The sequence below is a fragment of the Anas acuta genome, chromosome 1 (assembly GCF_963932015.1).
Source record: "Anas acuta chromosome 1, bAnaAcu1.1, whole genome shotgun sequence".
NCBI lineage: Eukaryota > Metazoa > Chordata > Aves > Anseriformes > Anatidae > Anas > Anas acuta.
The window spans coordinates 130,461,170-130,479,483 of NC_088979.1; the positions used below are offsets into that span (position 1 = coordinate 130,461,170).

The following is an 18,314-nucleotide window of genomic DNA, read 5'->3' on the forward strand; positions in this document are numbered from 1 at the left end:
CAGTACCTAAAGGAACTTATTTTATTTCAATCTCTTCAGAGCTATATATTATTTGCCAGAGGCATTACGCCTTATAGCTCTGTTTGCAAAAGAGGTATTAATTTTTACAGGTTTTGTACAGAACTTGCTCATAAAGACTGCAGAACCTACCATAAACAGGCCAAGAATAACACTTTATTTCTTCATTAGGCAGTTTTTCATTGCTCAACAACTAGCTGACCTCAGGTGAGTCTCACAGAAAACCTAATGCATTACATTAAGGGCAAAAGGTGAGGCCACTTCTGCAGTTTATACAGCCCTCAGAACTAATGAGGAAAAAAAAAAAGAAAAAAAAGTAACAGTATGCAATGCACATACATTTGCTATCCACACCCAAATCAATCTGGCCATCCCAACCTCCAGTTAACTACAGCATATCCACAAGCTCTCCCTTTTTCCATGCAAACTCACCACCACCTAGAAACTCTAAACCTCACCTTCTTCTGACATTCTTCTGATGTTGCCTATCCCCAAAACCACAAAGCAGTGTCAAAAATACAGCTTTCTTGCCACAAACAGTACAGGAAGGAAAGATGGGAAAAAAAAAAAACATATATCAGCACACTGGCTTTGATAGTAAAAAGCATCATGGGAATCAAGCCTACTAGTTGAGTTAAATCTATGAAGCAGGTATTGATTCCTAGAAGAGCAATCATCTCTAGAATCACATTAATGCACAGGTCTCATGATGAGTAAAGAAATAAAGAGAAAAGAGAAATGGTCCATGCCAGAGAATTAAACTCTCAGACTGACTTCCCCTTTGGTCTGATAATACCCTGCACTGAATGGCAGTTGTTTCACTGCAGACATCTGTGACTAACACAGCTAGCTTTCCTAAGGGTTAAAACTTATTTCTTATCTAGCCCTCCCCACCTTTTTTTTAATTGTTGGCATAAATTATTGCTCCAGTTTGCCAGCCAGTCACTGCCTCATTAGCTCTGCTAATCAAAGTATGCCTAAAGAAGGTATTTCAAATTCCTAACTAGTGAAAAGAGCAGCTAACAGACACAGATGCAAGGCTGAGAAACAATGTATTATTTTCTAATAGACCTGGATGATATCTGGTCCTTCTTGGTACAGAAGGCTCACAGACACAGAAGAAATGGCAGGTCCAACCTTGTTCTCAAACACTGTTCTTTCCAGTAGTATCTCACTACTTTTGAAAACCAGTAAAACAGTGCTTTTAAGCACTATGCACTCTACTTGCAGCCTAGAGACTAAGCAGACTAACCAGATGAACCAAAATGGCAGAAGACTAGACTGTAGTTCCCTGACACATTGATATGCAAGCACTCCTTTGCAGAGAGATGGTAGCTCACCACTCCTGAAGTCTTCAGGAGAGAGTCATTTTTGCCAGGGTCAAATTCTTTACATCACAACAAAGAAACAAAGCTTGCAGCGTGACATAGGGGTCAGGCTTCTCCAGATACATTTTAAAGAAGTGTTTCAAGATCTTGGGTCATCTATGGACACACATTTACCCTTTACTCCCTTCAGACTATAGGAGAGAGGTGCTACTGAATTAAAGATCTAAACAGTGTGAAGGAGCAGAGATGTTTGGTTACTGGCTTGAACAGGTAAAATGGGGCATCTGTTGAGCCAGTCACGAAAAACATACTTCATGTGACAAGAGGAATTGGAACATATTATACGTAGGTTTTAGACCTATTTGTCAGACAGACTGAGCATATACTTCCTCTGTGGAAGAAAAGGGAACTGGAAGATCCTTACTGCTGATGGAAAATTCTAGCTATTTGTGAAGAGCTCCTACTCTGCAGATAACCCAAGTTTATCCCACTGACAGCTTTTTAAAGTTGGTGCCCAGCATTGGGAATTGCATCTCAAGACAATGCAACTTAAGTTCATAAATGTATTCTTTGCATGTCATTATTATCATTTACAAATAATGCTAACTAAATAAAGCTGAGCTGCATGGCAAACATGTAGCTTGCCTGTTAATGCTACCATGCGAGGTCTTTCAGACCTGACATGCTGTGGCTATGTGGTTTGACTAAAATCAGCTATTCGAAAGATCAATCACTTAGAGAGAAAGATGCGCATTTTAATTCAGAGAGAATAAATAACCAGTATCGGACAAGGCAGATTGGCTCCTGACTTTAGAATGATACAGCAGGGTGCACTTATTAGAAAAGCAACTACTTTAACTTTTAATTAAAACTGTAAGAGATTATAATGTTCTTGAAAGGTACCAGAAAGACAGCACTATTAAGTCCTCACTTAAACAAAAAATATCTCTTCAGGATACAGGTAGCATATTTTGTAAACCCCAGATTTTTCAAAATCTTAAAGGAAAAAAAAAAAAGGTTCCAATAATAAAAAAATATATATTTAAAGTTACAATACTCTGATTGAAAACTGAAGCTAGCTGCAACATTTCCAAGTCAATTTATTTTTAGGATACAAGCTAGGTAAGAAGCATTCCAAAAACACACTTCTTTTCTTTTTCCAGTATCCTATCTCACAAATGTTTCTAGTCAATTTTCCCCAGTCTGTCCTCATCAAACAAGGTCACACCTGAAAACCACATGACCACATGCACACTGATTTAATTCTGGGTAAGGTAGCAGATGGTTAAAATCAAGATTTTTAAAGGCAGCAAGTTAAAATATAAAAAATAATGTAAAGGGTCTTTTCATTATCTTTGCAGAACCAACATAGAGAAATTTGCACCCAACACCAAGGACTACCTCAGCCATCAATATGACTCAAAATTTAAGAGGATAAAAAAAATTAACCTTTTTCCTCAAGATAACCAAACCTTCGTTGCACGAAACCTTCCACTAAACTTAGTAACACATCCCATTTTTCAGATTTGCTTTAACAGTTGAACACTTGTATATACTTCCTTACATAGTAAGTAGTTTTACTATAATAAGTGAGTCTGTTTAAGGACTAAGTATTAAGTAAGGAAGAAAACTTCAGATTGCTGGTTGTGAATTTGGCTGTTTCAATTTTGGGATGCACAGCTCTAAGATACTTCCCACAGACAAGTCCAGCCTCGTCCTTCCCCTTCACCCTTAATAGATTTTTATCCGTTCTTAAAATCTTTACCATAGATTTCATGATGTCGAACGGTGGCAAAACAGGAAAGAGACAAGCTCACCAGTTTGATACAACTCCACATTATGGGAATTGGACACAGGAAGCTTTTGCTGTTATTGGCCTGGAACAAACTGATGTCAATAATGGAAAGCGAGGACATACTGTCTGTCCTCAAATACACAGCACTGAGTACCCCTCAGAAATAAATATTTTTTAACAAAACTAAAATGCAAGACCCATCATGTAAAATAAACAGGTCCTACCCAAAGTTCTTAACTTCTATAGACCTTGGATCTACTAGAGCTGCAGAATAGTAGTAAAATGACTTTTCTATTTGGTCATTCCTCTTCGCTGGTCATTTGTCCTAGAACCTGCATTTCTGAACAGGCATAATTATTCTTGAAATACTGCTGCTAAGTATCCATTTAATATCAAACTATGTAATTTTACAGTAAGATAGTGATGAAAATTAAAATATACAGAGCCCAAGCTGGTATTCTGTAGCAATTTCCTACATTAAAGTCACAGCATCAGGTTCCTAGCATTTGGTAAAATTTAAGCATATTTATTTATACCATTAATTCATCAGTCTCGGAACAGATATGATCTCACCTAATTTTTACTTATTTAAATAAGATCAACATAATGAATTTTGCAAGTTATAGAAGCTAACTTTCTTTAAGAAAGAAGCCACATCAACCTGCACAACATTAGAGGAGTTGGGGGGAAGCTTACCTACAATAAATATTCTGTGTTATTCTTCAAAGGTAATACCAATATTAATGTCTGAAGTATTGGACCTGCCAGAGAGGATGCTATGGAGTGAGATCCTTGCCACAGTCTGAAGAGATATGGGGAATCTGACCTCTTCTAAAGACAGGAAGACCTGTCCCTACCTCACTGGAAGGAGGAGTTCCACAACCCTGAATGAGGACAGGAAACAATCCATCTTATTTCTTTGTACATTATGGAAATTATGAGTAAGAAAACACTTCCTGAAAAAACAGCAGAGCATCCTGATTTAAGAAAATGGCAACACATATTTCAAAAAACAGGCTAGGCTGCTTTCCGTTGTAACTCTTTACTTAATAACATAAGACATGAGTATTATAAGGAAAAACGGATAACAAAAAAGGCAAGGCAGGTAACTGATGAAAAAAAAAAAACTGACACATTCTCAACGACTCAGTTTTACAAGATAGAGAATATCTGTGAAAGGGGAAGGGGAACTTTTGGAGTAAGTACAATCTTTTAAGTATTATAAGACTGAAAAACAATGTATAACTGCATCTTGAGCCTGACAAGCAATTCTTACAGTCAGAGTGAGGGATGATCTAGATCACAATCATGAATCCAAATTCCCTCTTAGCCTGTTCATTTCTCAGGCTTCATAGTAGATACTGGACCAGGTGGATCCAGAATCCATAGGACCTAATTGACATGAATAGATTTGGGTCAACCTTTTTGGCTGAGTGACTGCACAAGATGCAAAGAACTGCAAAATCAAATCCATGGTCTCTCCTCCTATTAGGGCTCCTGTTCCAGCAGCCCTAATACAGCAAAGTATTAATTAAACTGAGATTCAAGCCCAGTCTCAAGCCAGGACTCACTCAGCCTCAGCACCATTTACAATCCAACACATGCTGACACTCAGAAGTTCCAGCCCACTCTAACACCACCACCACTCCAAGACAGAAAATACAAACACTTTCTCCATCTTACTGTGGGTTCAAGAACATGTTCATGAAGTCTGAAAAGACCAGACACAGAAGCAGTCAACCACACTACGGCACAAGTCAGCAAATCTAGCAAGATCAACTCTTCCTGATTCAGTGTGGACAAATTGCAGCAGTGCTACAGCTAAGTCATACCCAGTGATGCAGAGAAAACACAAGCAGGTTAAAGGCCATGTGTTCTGAACTCCTTTCAAACCTTCTCATTTCCTTGTAGCAAAGACAAAGATGTAAGTGGACGACAACTACCAGTCTGGCTTTAAAGCGCTACTAAACAGAAGTGCAATGACTATCCTCAGTCAGATTAATTTTTTTCAGTTCCCACCTAGTTACTGAGACTCATTCATACTCATCTTACAAATATAATAAGGACTGAAAATACCTGTATGTTTTAAATGCGCACTGCATGTGAGTACTTAAAAAAAGGGGGAAGGGGAGATTATATGTATGGAAAGAGTGGAGCCAAATATTCAGCTTGTGCAGACTCTTACATGCCCTAGAACTACAGAAACTTATGCCAACCAAAGTCCTGACCCTAAGATCTGATTCATTCCTCACAAATGGGCTGCCACACAAAACAAAGTTAGGTGGAAGTTATAAATGATTGTTATTTCAGACATAGCATTTGTCACCAAAATGTCAGGAACTACAGTACCTGATGATTTCTTGAGCTCTTTCTCTTGATCTGCCACCACTAAAGTTTACGCTGGTTGGTTTTCGTGCATCTTCTCTTAAAAGCACTAACCTGTTTTGCTTGAGTAATATTTTTTTCAGACATAAAATATACTCTTCAGGCATGAAATTCTGTGAGTTGGGTGCTCAAAAATACTGATTAAGTGTTATGAAATTGCTTCTAAATTATGCATCCTTTTGACATAGGCATCTTCATAGCCTAATGCTGTCCATGTGTGGGTAAGTATGTACTTCCAGAGTAAGAATGGTAAAATGTTTGGGAATAGCCATCAGACATTTAGAATTATTCTGAGTAACAACCGCAAAGTGGACTTGCATGACTCATGTTTTATGAACTGCCAAAGAGAAAACAAGAAGGAGGCTGAAGACAAGATATGACCATCTAAAGATGGAAATCCTATTATTTTTATCAAAAACTGTAGAAGGTATTTCAACATAAGAACATTTGCATCTCTGCAGCAAAATTTCAATGCCATTTTTAAGCCTGGACAGCAAAGCCACTTTTAAGACATAGTACAAAAGGCAATGGGACATACAACATTGTCCTTGGATTGCCAAACAGGCACTCCGGTCTGGTTAAAAAACTGACAAACAGATGGAGAAGATGGCCTCATCTGAAACTTTCATCATCTGGTCCTCTGCAGTACTTAAACCAGTAATATCATATTCCCTCCTTAAGTGAAGTGTTGAGGAGACTGATAAATACTTGTGCTATACATGAGACATCAACATTGTCGTCCACATGCAAATGTATCTCTGCATTTGTTTGGTATGGGCAACTCAACATACATTGAAGCTTGGATGCAGACTTGAAAGTTCAATTCTAAATAAGTGATGGAGCAGCAGCGTCAACATAGTAACCACAAGTCATGAAGTCTGCAGCTCTGTTGAAAAAGGTTCCTTTTTAACTAACCATCTTAATGTATCCTGCAATACATTCCTGTTCAAGAGTTTATGTGTGAATGAGACATTCCATAAATTATTCCAACCTAAATATTGATTTACATTTTGGAACACAATTCTTTGCTGCTTCTCTTACCTCCATCCTGAAACTTGCTCAACCTTTCGAAGTATGACGACATAGGAACTTGAACAATATCTAGAATTGCCAGCAGTGTCCGAGTCAGTCTAAGAAGTTCACTAAAACTATAAAAGCCAAAGTAGATGAGGTTTCGAGCCAGATGTACCACCTGTGACAAAAACAAATTAAAAAATAAGGAAACGTTGTTAACTTCTGTAGTATTCAGCTGTGCAATAAAGTCGCATTTTCTACAGCAGCTTGCACAGAGATCCATATCTGGAGTGCATTCACATTACTACAAATCTTTCCAATGATTTAAATGGGCTTTGAATCAAGGCCATTGACATCAAATGTTTTTCAGAGTTTAGTCAAGTTGAAGGAGGAAGAATGAAAACAACATGAGGCTTCAGACAGACTGAAAAGGTCCAATTGCATCTGGAAAGGTATGTGAGATCAAGAAGAAAAATACCAGGAAACTACTTAAAGAGACAGCAGTTACAGAGAAGATGGAAGTCATAAGAACAGCAGATGTCTGTCGAAAGTTGAAATGGAGGTGATTTCAGATGACCAGAGGCAGAAGCAACAAAGCTTGGGAGGTAGATTGGAAGAAGAACTGTAAAAGCTGTAAGCATCTCCCCTTTATTCAATTTTATTTGAACCCACGTGAATTAGGCCTTTCTGAAGTTTCTGTAAGGAATTTCAAACAATATTACAACACAGGATTAGATTATTCCAAATATTTCCTTCAATGTCCTATCCTACACAGAGAACAGTACCTTCTTACACTGAAGAGTCTCTGCATTAGCAACCACTGTGTACAGAAAGAGTGTACCACCATTTATCCCCACACACACCCCTTCCTCTGCCACTGAAATGCAACAATCTTGGAAGAAACAATACAGTTGTTTGACAGAAGACATACTATTTTCTGCAGCAAGTCATCAGCAAGAACACTTGAAATAGAAACTAGGGCCTTATTGGGACCATTATTCTGCAAGTACCTTTATTTTGAAAGAGCCAGCATTCATCTAGCTGAAATGAGAAATACCGTAAGTTAGGAAGCAGATAGCTGAGAAGTACCTCAAATGTAAGTTTATTTTTCTCTTTGTCTCCAAAAGGAAAGGGCTGATTTACAACTTCTTTCAAGTACTCTTCTACAAATTCCATAGTTAGTGCAAATTTCCTCTTCATTTCATTTCTTGAAGAATCTGTGAAAGAATCATACCTACAATGCAAGGCACAGAAGGAAGGAAAATTAAACACCCCTAATATAAAGATCAGCTGCCACTGAAGAATAACCGAACCAATCACGATGCTTTAAAATCTGTCAGTACTCTGTAAATCACTGACAGTACTCTGTAAGGAGAAGGGGTAGACATCAGTTAATTCTACATAGATATGCACAGATGGCAGACAGAGGACACACAAACCTTCCCTCCAACAGTACCACAAAGTATTGCAATGAGCAGGAATAACAGAGACAGAAAAATACGATGGTTCTGACAGCACTCATAAACGGGCTCATCAGCCAGAGAACAGAATATTACAGAACAGTTGAGAGGGACTTTCAATAATCATCAAGACCAATTGCCTGACCACTTCAGGGATAACCAAAAGTTAAAACATATTGAGGGCATTATCCAAATGCTTATTGAACACTGACAGGCATGGGACATCAACCACCTCTCTAGGAAACTTGTTCCAATGTTTGACCAGCCTCTCAGAAAATAATTTTTTCCTAATGTCCAGTGCGAACCTCCCCTGGTGCAGCTTTGGGCCATTCCCATGTGTCCTGTCATCAGCTACCAGGAAGAAGAGACTAGCATCTACCACTTCACCCACGTCCCCTGCACAGAAAGTTGAAGAGAGCAACGAGGTCACCCCTTCTTTTCTCCATTATTATCTCAACCATAAAGACAGCAGATCAAGAAAGCAACTTGGGACAATCAATTTCTACCACCAATTAGGACTGTGTTGTCTTATGTGTCAAAGTAGTCCATCATCCCACTAACAGAAGCAATACTGGCTGCTGGACTGCTACATTTCTTCCTCTTTGTCTCTTCTGCCAGATACCTCCATTTCTGGGCCTAGCACAATGGCATTGCTCCATCAAATTATTTAAGCCAGAAAGGGTTTCCACTGAAGTCCATGAGCCCTTCTTCCATACTTAAATTTAACACATGCTTAAGTACTTTGCTGGATGGAGGCCAAAGCCTCTGTGAACTGTTTCTGGGGCAATAGCTACACCTAACTCTTAATACTGGCTTTCCCACTGCGGATTCAAGTTGAGCTTGAAGTACAAAACTGAGTTCCAACCTAGTAAATGTGTAATGTTAGACAATTTGATTACTTCAAGTTTGGTTATTCTGAGAAAAGGCCATTCAATTTTATCCCCAGTTTGTTCTGTATAAGAGAAATAATGTGAATAAATAAAACGAAGTAAAACTGAAGATGTGGCACTAAGGGACACAGTTTAGTGACAGAGGTCAGTAGATCAGGCTGATGATTGGACCTTCAGTTCATATTCTGAAGGCCTTTTCCAACCTAGATGATTATATTTCCACGTAAACCTATCCATGGAAGTTTCCAAGATTAACAACAACTAATAGCTCATTGTTCTGCAACAAAATAGCTTTTTGCATACATGTTGACATTAGACATCTACAACTGTTTTGTTCTGAGACTAATCCCTTTAAAATACTTTTGTACGTTTTTTTTTTTTTTCAAAACACTTGCAACTCACTCATGAATTGTGATCTTGGTAGGAATTTCAGTCCACAATCTGGCGTATCTGACAGGTACCACAGACTCCTGTGGATCTCTGTCCACATGCATGTGTAGCATCAGACGGCAAAAAGAAGCCCGGAGATCAAAAGGGAGGCTTTCATCAGACATACATCGTAGAATCAAGTCTACTGACAGTTGTGCAGAAATCTGGTTGATGGCTAGATACTGGCGGTCCAGGCACATTCTTGCAAAGAGGTTCAGCTGGTACCTAAAAGAAAAATAATAGCATGTTTCCAACTGATTTATTTGAACACCATGAAACAAAGAACCTCATAATCTCCCTTTACAAGTCTGATCTCAGACCTTCTTGCGTAAACTCTAAAAATGGTTGAGTTACCAATTTGCCATTAAAAATGCTATCAGGCTCCAGTCTCCAAGAAGACTGAACTCCCTTCGAAATTCAAAGGAAGCAATGTTCAAAGGAAGGCTGAAGCATTTGAACAATTTGTTATCAATCTGTGTAGGACACTATTCCTTGATCCTGTCTCCTCTCTAAACCCCAGAATGCTGAGGAACTCCTTCTTCAGAACATGTCTTGCTTCCAAGAGCAGCACAACCTAAAACATAGCCCCACAAATAAAAAGTAAGAGGAAAAATTAGACAGACACAAAACTATCACAAAGAAAACTCCATATTTGTCTGTAATAGACAGCAGACACTGTGACGCTTTTTACAGGAAAAACCTGAATCAAACTTTTAATCTCGGTTTCTGGTATGACCTGGTTTCCTTTTTTGATATTAACAAATCAACTGGATCAGAACAGCACCAGGCTCCATGGAGAGTTAACATTTTTCTTCCATTTTTTTAAGCGGTTTTACCTGTAGTAGGTAAGAACTTCTAAATCAGCTTTTGTGCCTTCCTTTGCCTCCTGAGCTAGGTGTCTGATGGCTTTGCCATGAGGTTCCTTGTTACTGTCAATCCAGTAAAGCCACACTTCCTCTTCATCAATGTCATCCGAGATGACTGGGCATTCCAAGGGATTGTCCATTTGTGTTGAAACTAGCCTGCAAGGACAAAACATTGACAATCGAGTCACTCACAAACTGCTACAAATGTAACAACAGAGCACAGAGAGAAAAGTTATGTTCTGATTATGGATGCTCACTTGGTCTGAATGAGAATGTCGGCATTTCCTGGGCTCAGCATAAACTTGCAGATGAGTTCCTGAGTTACTGGTATTGCTGTGGTGTTAGATACACACAGGTCTGAGAGATAATCCAAGAATCTGTGCAGTCAAAAACCAAACAAAAACAACAGATGCAACAGAACATGAAACTTTATACACTACACAGAAACATCACTGTATAAATCTCTAGCATCCATCACAAATATATTCAGGGGAGCATATATTGTGAGATTTATCAAAATACAGTCTTTGCTTATTTGCATTATTGCAACTCACAACAGATAAAAATGAGCAATAGCTTTGAGAGCAGACTTGAATGGTGCTGAACAATCAGCTAAGGAGAGAAAGACAAAGACCTCAAGTAAGACATTTACCAGCAAATCAAAGGCCAAAGTGTTGTGCCAGAAATTAAAAGCAACCTGAAGCTTCTTAAGCTGATCTGGCAGGGGAGGTCCACTGAAGGTCTTGTCCTGGGAGCTCCACTGAAGGTCCTGTCCTTGTCAGGAACCAAAAGCAAGAGCACACATTCTTGCCAATCTTACCCAGCAGGTAACGGGTGACTCCCTAACCCAAGTAGCAAGGAGATATTACTTGTGCTGAAGACAGTCACGTGTCCTCTGAGGAACTCCATTGCACTGGAGTACACATCTACAGCTTTTAAAGCTGCCTTTTAAGTCTCTGAAGTGACACAGTCAACAGCAGAGGGAGAAGATCTGGCAAGACCTTCTGTGTTCAAAGGAGTCATTCTATGTAAAGCTAAACTAAGAAAGCTGCATTGCATGGAAATCTGTTTCCTATGAATCTGCTTCTACATAACAACACAGAATTCTGCAGTATTTACCTAGTTGGAGCTAAAATGATGCACCAGGGCCTTGAGCAATACCCTAAATTGCTAACAGAAAAGTGGTATTCACAATTACTGAGGATAGTATTTGACCTTCAAAATTTCTTATATTTGTATTACTTTGGTACTTCTACAACCGAAAAATCTAATTAAAAAAATAAACAATTTTCCATTTAAAAAAATAAATCAATTTACATTATATTCTATCCTAAAGCTAATAAAAAAAAATCTGACTGAGCTAAGTTCAAGGCCAGAATTTTTCATTTGAAATAAAATCTGGCCTAGAACACATGTTCACCATCCTAGGCCCCTTTCAGGTCTGACTTGCAATCAGTACCTGCAGAAAAATGCTTAATAAAAAAAAATGCAGAACTGATTAATAAAAGCTTAGTTAAATTGACATCTATGTCATTCACACCAAGATTATTAGCAGGAGAATGAACACAAATGGCAGTTTTGCAGAGGAGCAGAGTTATGAGAAATTAGAATTTCTATTTGTTTATCTGTCCCAATCTAAACTAAAGCCATTTTTCAGAAGTGTTTTGCAAAGTATAAACCTTGCTCTTCACCAAGCTCTTGTTCTGAAATGCATGTATTGTCAAATTGTAAGAGTTAAGGGTATTTCTGATATTTTCTAGCAGCGTTCATGTATTTTTTAGTCTGCGACATCAAAAAAAAAATCAGCAGGAAGAAAGACACAACATAATAATGAATAGCAGGCATATTCACTGCTGCTACAAATATAAAAGCCTATCAATATAGAAAAAGAATATTATGTGGACCACTTCAAACCTTGGCTCTCGATTTCTCCTGAGTAAATTAACAAATGTCTCTATTTCTTTAGCTGTGATGTGTTTCTCTAGCAGTTTTCTGTTGTTGTGCAGCAAAGCTGTGATGGTGTCTTCTGCCAGAATATCATAACCAATCTGGGATTGCATGACACAGAAGTTCTTAGCAATATATTCCTGAATAAATAAATAAATAAATAAATAAATAAATAAATAAATAAATAAATAAATAAATAAATAAAAATTTGCATCATCACCTGTTAAGCACTCGTGTTATTCTTTTAGAATCAGAAGAATCTACCTCTCAATTAACAATCAATATAATCCTCAAAACTTTTCTCTCTGAACTGGCCTGAACGAAGGAATATCTAAGCACCTCAATTATATACTCCAGGAAAAAAGATAATATTAGGTTTGACTAGCTTTTCTTACTCTTTCATAAACTGAATAAATCCATTAAAATACATATAAAATTCAAGAAAGGGCAAACATTTTTTAAAAGAGGCAAAATGAAGATTTGTACAGTTTTAAAAAACTCCTCTTCCCCCTTTCTAACCCCTCCCAGACAGAAATATTTGTGAGTAATATTAGAAAGAAAACAAAGAAACCACACATAAAAGTTCAATCTTTTATCTTCAGCCCCTTCACATTTAAAAAATTAGTGATTTTTTTCTGTGCTGCAATGTGCAAAGTACTTGATAACTTGTTCTGAATTATATCATATTCATTAGGAGTCTCCAGAAATGGAAAAACAGGCTACCTGACAGAATAACCTCTGGTTTGACTCATAGCCATCACTATATAAATATTTAAGCAACTGAAACACATTTTTTTTAGCTTTCCCACTTCATAACCCAGAGTCCTTGAAGGAAGCAGTGAATCTATGACATTCATTGTTGATCACTCCATTCATATAAAAATGCCTACAAAACAAAAGCACTATTCCACAGCATGGGGCAATAATAAGTGAGTGACTTTCTACTTACTACTAATCTACACAGAACCCAGTCCTTTCACCATCCCCAAGGATTACCACAAAATCACGCTTGTAAATACAGAGTGCAAGATCAAACCCGGGATATATAATTACAGAATTTAGGGAAAAAAAAATATCTTGAATACCACTGACCTGGTTCTTCCTGTAGTCCTGCTGGGAATGTCTGAGAACTCTGTAACATAACCTTAACATGTATTTGTATGGGGCATATCTCTGGTCACCTAGGTCTTCAAGTCTCAGCATTGATCCTTCACCTTTGTCCTTAAAAGGAGCTTTGAGGATCCCAAATATCTGTTCAAAATCAAAAACACTGAGGATTAAAATCCAACCAAGATTTTTCCTTAACCTATAGCTGTCTATGTCCACTAACAGAATCAGCACAAGGCCCCTACTGACCCAAGTCAGAAGTGAATCACTGTATTTATCATCTAAATATCACTAAATATGGGGGGGCAGTGACTATCTCAGATATTATAACTTATGTGTTTAGCTTTGTATTTTCCTACCACTTTCTCTCGACTGTTATCTCCAGCTTAAAACACTGTAAATTAAGTGCCTTAACTTTAGCTAAATTAAAGAAGAAAATGGAGAACAATTTTTTTATTATTATTATTATTTTTCATTTCAGTAACTTAAAGGAATATTTTTATAAAAGGAAAATTTAAGTCACTTTCAGTGACTTAAAGGAATATTAATTCTGATTTACATACCAATTGGCCCTCAGACAAAGTCAGGGATCCATAAGGGCATCAAAACTTTTTGTGAAAGCACTTGCAGGATTGGGACCATATAAAAGGCTTGTTTCAAATTTGCTAACAAATATAGTTTTAAAAGTCCTCAGAATTGCATGAAACCAACAGAAAGTCCTTTGTGCTTCTACATGATTCACAGACCAAGAGGTGAGCTTTGATTAATCAGTTTTATATCTAAGCAATCCAATTAGACATAAATCCAAGATGGCATAAACCAGATTACCTAAAACACTGATTTTATCAACTCCCTCTATCTTACAATCTATTTGTAAATACAAGCAAGTTATTAATACAGTAGGGTATACCTGAGCCAATATATTTTGTTCCCGCATTAATTTTTGTCTTTCTCTGTTTGGCTTACTTATGACGACATCCAAAACTTCCTGCCCGTTGTTAAGCACATCAGCAACAAAGAAAATCAGATCTTCTAGTAACTTGGTTACAAACCTAGAACAGACAAATCGTTATCATACAGATTTATTCAACATATGCTAGAATTTGTTAAGAAAGAAAATCACATTTTAGAATAAGCTTTATCTAGCACAATGATACTTCAACCACTGCAAAGCTAAGTTTGACATGTACATAAGATTTCCAGGTCTCAGATCAGCATAAGCTTGAATCCATCATAGGTGTTTTACCAAGGCATTAAACAACAACCAAATGGAGAAAGGGAGAAAAATGCAGGATGAATACATGCAGAGTATTCAGAAATCCAAAATCTATACCAGTTGGCCTCAAGGCCCAGAAACAGAAGAAACACACTCTTACACAGCCTAGCAAGTATTTTTACTGGTAAATTAGTAATATTGGCCCATGAAACAAGATGATGCACTTACTAGAGGAACAAAAACACACTATTTCCCTACCAACCCAAAAAATACTGAAAAATGACTTGGAAAAAAAATCCTTTATTTCACCCCCTCTTCGCTACACACACAAAAAAAATACTTGTCAGAAGGAAATGCTAAAATGGACAGAGACGGTAACTATTTCTTCTTTCCTATCTTCAGGAAACACAGAAAGAAATAATACTAAGACTGGTCATTGCTATCTTGGTACTAACATACCTTACCAGGTATACATAGAGAGAAGCATTGATGACCACAGATTTCAATGAATCTTGCTTAAAAGAACTAGCAAACTTGAACAAACAAAACCCAGCACACGTACTCTTTGGAAGCATTTGAAGTTGGCTAATATTTAGTCTGTAATTTAACTAAACATGTATGCGTGCTTTGAAAGCAGCAGGGAGATGCTCCATAGATTTTCAAACACATCTCCACACAAAGTTTCTGTTACACACAAGAAGGTTGGGCTTTTCACAGAATCACAGAATTTCTAGGTTGGAAGAGACCTCAAGATCATCGACTCCAACCTCTAACCTAACACTAACAGTCCCCACTAAACCATATCCCTAAGCTCTACATCTAAACGTCTTTTGAAGACTTCCAGGGATGGTGACTCCACCACCTCCCTGGGCAGCCTGTTCCAGTGCCTCACAACCCTTTCAGTAAAGAAGTTCTTCCTAACATCTAACCTAAAACTCCCCTGGCGCAACTTTAGCCCATTCCCCCTCGTCCTGTCACCAGGCACGTGGGAGAACAGGCCAACCCCCACCTCACTACAGCCTCCTTTAAGGTATCTGTAGAGAGCGATAAGGTCGCCCCTGAGCCTCCTCTTCTCCAGGCTGAACAAGTTCCTCAGCCTCCTTCAGCCGTTCCTCATAGGACTTGTTCTCCAGGCCCCTCACCAGCTTCGTCGCCCTTCTTTGGACCCGCTCAAGCACCTTGATGTCCTTCTTGTAGCGAGGGGCCCAAAACTGAACACAGTACTCAAGGTGCGGCCTCACCAGAGCTGAGTACAGGGGGACGATCACCTCCCTAGCCCTGCTGGTCACACTGTTTCTGATACAAGCCAGGATGCCGTTGGCCTTCTTGGCCACCTGAGCACACTGCTGGCTCATATTCAGCCGACTGTCCACCATCACTCCCAGGTCCTTCTCTTCCAGGCAGCTTTCCAACCACTCATCTCCCAGCCTGTAGCTCTGCTTGGGGTTATTGCGCCCCAGGTGCAGGACCCGGCACTTGGCCTTGTTAAACTTCATGCAGTTGACCTCAGCCCATCGGTGCAGCCTATCCAGATCCTCCTGCAGAGCTTTCCTACCCTCGAGCAGATCGACACACGCACCTAACTTGGTGTCATCTGCAAACTTACTGAGGGTGCACTCAATGCCCTCGTCCAGATCATTGATGAAGATGTTAAAGAGGACCGGCCCCAGCACCGAGCCCTGGGGGACGCCACTAGTGACTGGCCTCCAACTGGACTTGACTCCATTTACCACAACTCTTTGGGCCCGGCTATCCAGACAGTTTCTAACCCAACGAAGCGTGCGCCAGTCCAAGCCAAGAGCAGCCAGTTTCTTGAGGAGAATGCTGTGGGAGACGGTGTCAAAAGCCTTGCTGAAGTCAAGGTAGACCACATCCACAGCCTTTCCCTCGTCCACCCAGCGCGTCACTTTGTCATAGAAGGAGATCAGGTTCGTCAAGCAGGATCTGTCTTCCATAAACCCATGCTGACTGGGCCTGATCGCCTGCTTGCCCTTCAAGTGCCGCATGATGACTCCCAAGAGGATCTGCTCCATGAGCTTCCCTGGTACTGAGGTCAAACTGACAGGCCTGAAGTTCCCCGGGTCAGCCCTCCGGCCCTTCTTGTAGATGGGCGTCACGTTTGCTAGCCGCCAGTCAGCTGGGACCTCCCCCGATAGCCAGGACTGCTGATAAATGATGGATAGGGGCTTGGCCAGCTCCTCTGCCAGTTCTCTCAGTACCCTTGGGTGGATCCCATCCGGCCCCATTGACTTGTGCACATCCAAGTGCCGTAGCAGGTCACCAACCAGTTCTTCGTGGATGGTGAGGGCCACATCCTGCTCCCCATCCCCTTCCACCAGCTCAGGGTACTGGGTATCCAGAGAACAACCGGTATTGCCGCTAAAGACTGAGGCAAAGAAGGCATTGAGCACCTCTGCCTTTTCCTCATCTCTTGTAACTAAGTTTCCCCCCGCATCCAGTAAAGGATGGAGATTCTCCTTAGTCCTCCTTTTTGTGTTGATGTATTTATAAAAGCGTTTTTTGTTATCTTTAAGGGCAGTAGACAGACTGAGCTCCAGATGAGCTTTGGCCTTCCTAATTTTGTCCCTGCACAGCCTCGCTACATCCTTATAGTCCTCAATTTTCTGCTAAACCCTCTGACTGAGATTTAGCTTTAAAAATCTTAGCCCACTGATGGCTGGTGGAAAATAGCAAGGTTCACAAAACAAACTACCTCCCTAAAAAAAAAAAAAAAAAAAAAAAAAGAAAGACAGGAAAGGCCAGTATAGAGTGAAATAACCAGGAACAAACTCTTGGAATCCTTACTTACCTAATCAGGAAGGTGGTAAGACAAGGAAACAAACATAATTTTTTTTTCCAATGGAAATTACAGAAACAAACAAATAATGTCACTATCCTGAAATCACTCTGAAATGTTTGATGTGTGTGTTGTACCAATCCATCAACCTCAGGAATTGACAATACTGAACCGCAGTGACACAGCAGTGCAAGGCTAATAGAGGGATGTCACACCTTGATTATGTTGTATCCCTGTTTGGTTCTCCTCAGTAATGAAATGTTTTTTCAACATTGAGTACCAACACCTTGGCCATTACAGATCTGCCTGTTAAGATAAATCCTCCATCTGATATTGAATCATCTGTTCTAGTTACTACTGACAAAAGACTTTGGACTCAACAGACAGCATAAATTCCATTTTATCACCAAAAATTAATGTTTCCAGCAAAAAGTTGTGCATGATGCATGGCAGAATACAAGTTAGAAATTAACACTGTCAGAGATGCTGTTTAATACTCAGTTTTACCAGACAGGTGAAAACAAATAGCTAACTACATCACTTACAGTGGGATATATTTGGCTACAACGTACAACAAAATTCCGTAATTCAGGGGTGGGTGTGAAAAACAGATGTTCTAATAGCGCTCCAGTTAAAGCATGGATGGATATAAAACGTAAACACTAAAGACAACAAAACAATGTAAAATAGGAAAGGAAACCGGTAAAAAACAAAATCATAGAACACCCTGGGTTGGGAGGAACCCACAAGGATCATCAAATCCAACTCCTGGCGCAACAAAGGACCATGGGAAAATCAAGCCATATGTCCAAGACTATTTTCCAAACACTTCTTGAACTCCAGCAAGCTCAATGCCATGACAACTGCCCCAGGGAGCCTGTTCCAGAGCACAACTACCCTCTTGGTGAAGAACCTTTTCCTAAGACCCAGCCTGAACTTCCCCCAAAACACAGCCTCATGCTATTCCCTCAGGTCCCGTTGCTTGTCACCAGAGGGAAGAAATCAGCACTTCTTAGAAGTTAGACAGGAAAGGGACAATTGTGGCAGCCACTCAGTCACTCT

General features: G+C 39.3%; 1 protein-coding gene across 10 annotated transcripts in view; it reads right to left on the bottom strand.

The window, feature by feature from the left end:
* The window catches only part of ITPR2 (inositol 1,4,5-trisphosphate receptor type 2), a 273,831-nt gene that overhangs the window by 172,211 nt on the left and 83,306 nt on the right, over nucleotides 1-18,314 (bottom strand). For all 10 annotated transcript variants that reach the window (XM_068655998.1, XM_068655985.1, XM_068655992.1 and 7 more), the window contains 8 exons: nucleotides 14,150-14,291; nucleotides 13,225-13,383; nucleotides 12,100-12,272; nucleotides 10,443-10,562; nucleotides 10,156-10,341; nucleotides 9,293-9,544; nucleotides 7,630-7,774; nucleotides 6,568-6,718 (listed from right to left, as the gene is read on the bottom strand). In XM_068655998.1, coding sequence (XP_068512099.1) covers nucleotides 6,568-6,718; nucleotides 7,630-7,774; nucleotides 9,293-9,544; nucleotides 10,156-10,341; nucleotides 10,443-10,562; nucleotides 12,100-12,272; nucleotides 13,225-13,383; nucleotides 14,150-14,291 — 1,328 coding nt within the window. The remainder of the gene's footprint in view (nucleotides 1-6,567; nucleotides 6,719-7,629; nucleotides 7,775-9,292; nucleotides 9,545-10,155; nucleotides 10,342-10,442; nucleotides 10,563-12,099; nucleotides 12,273-13,224; nucleotides 13,384-14,149; nucleotides 14,292-18,314) is intronic.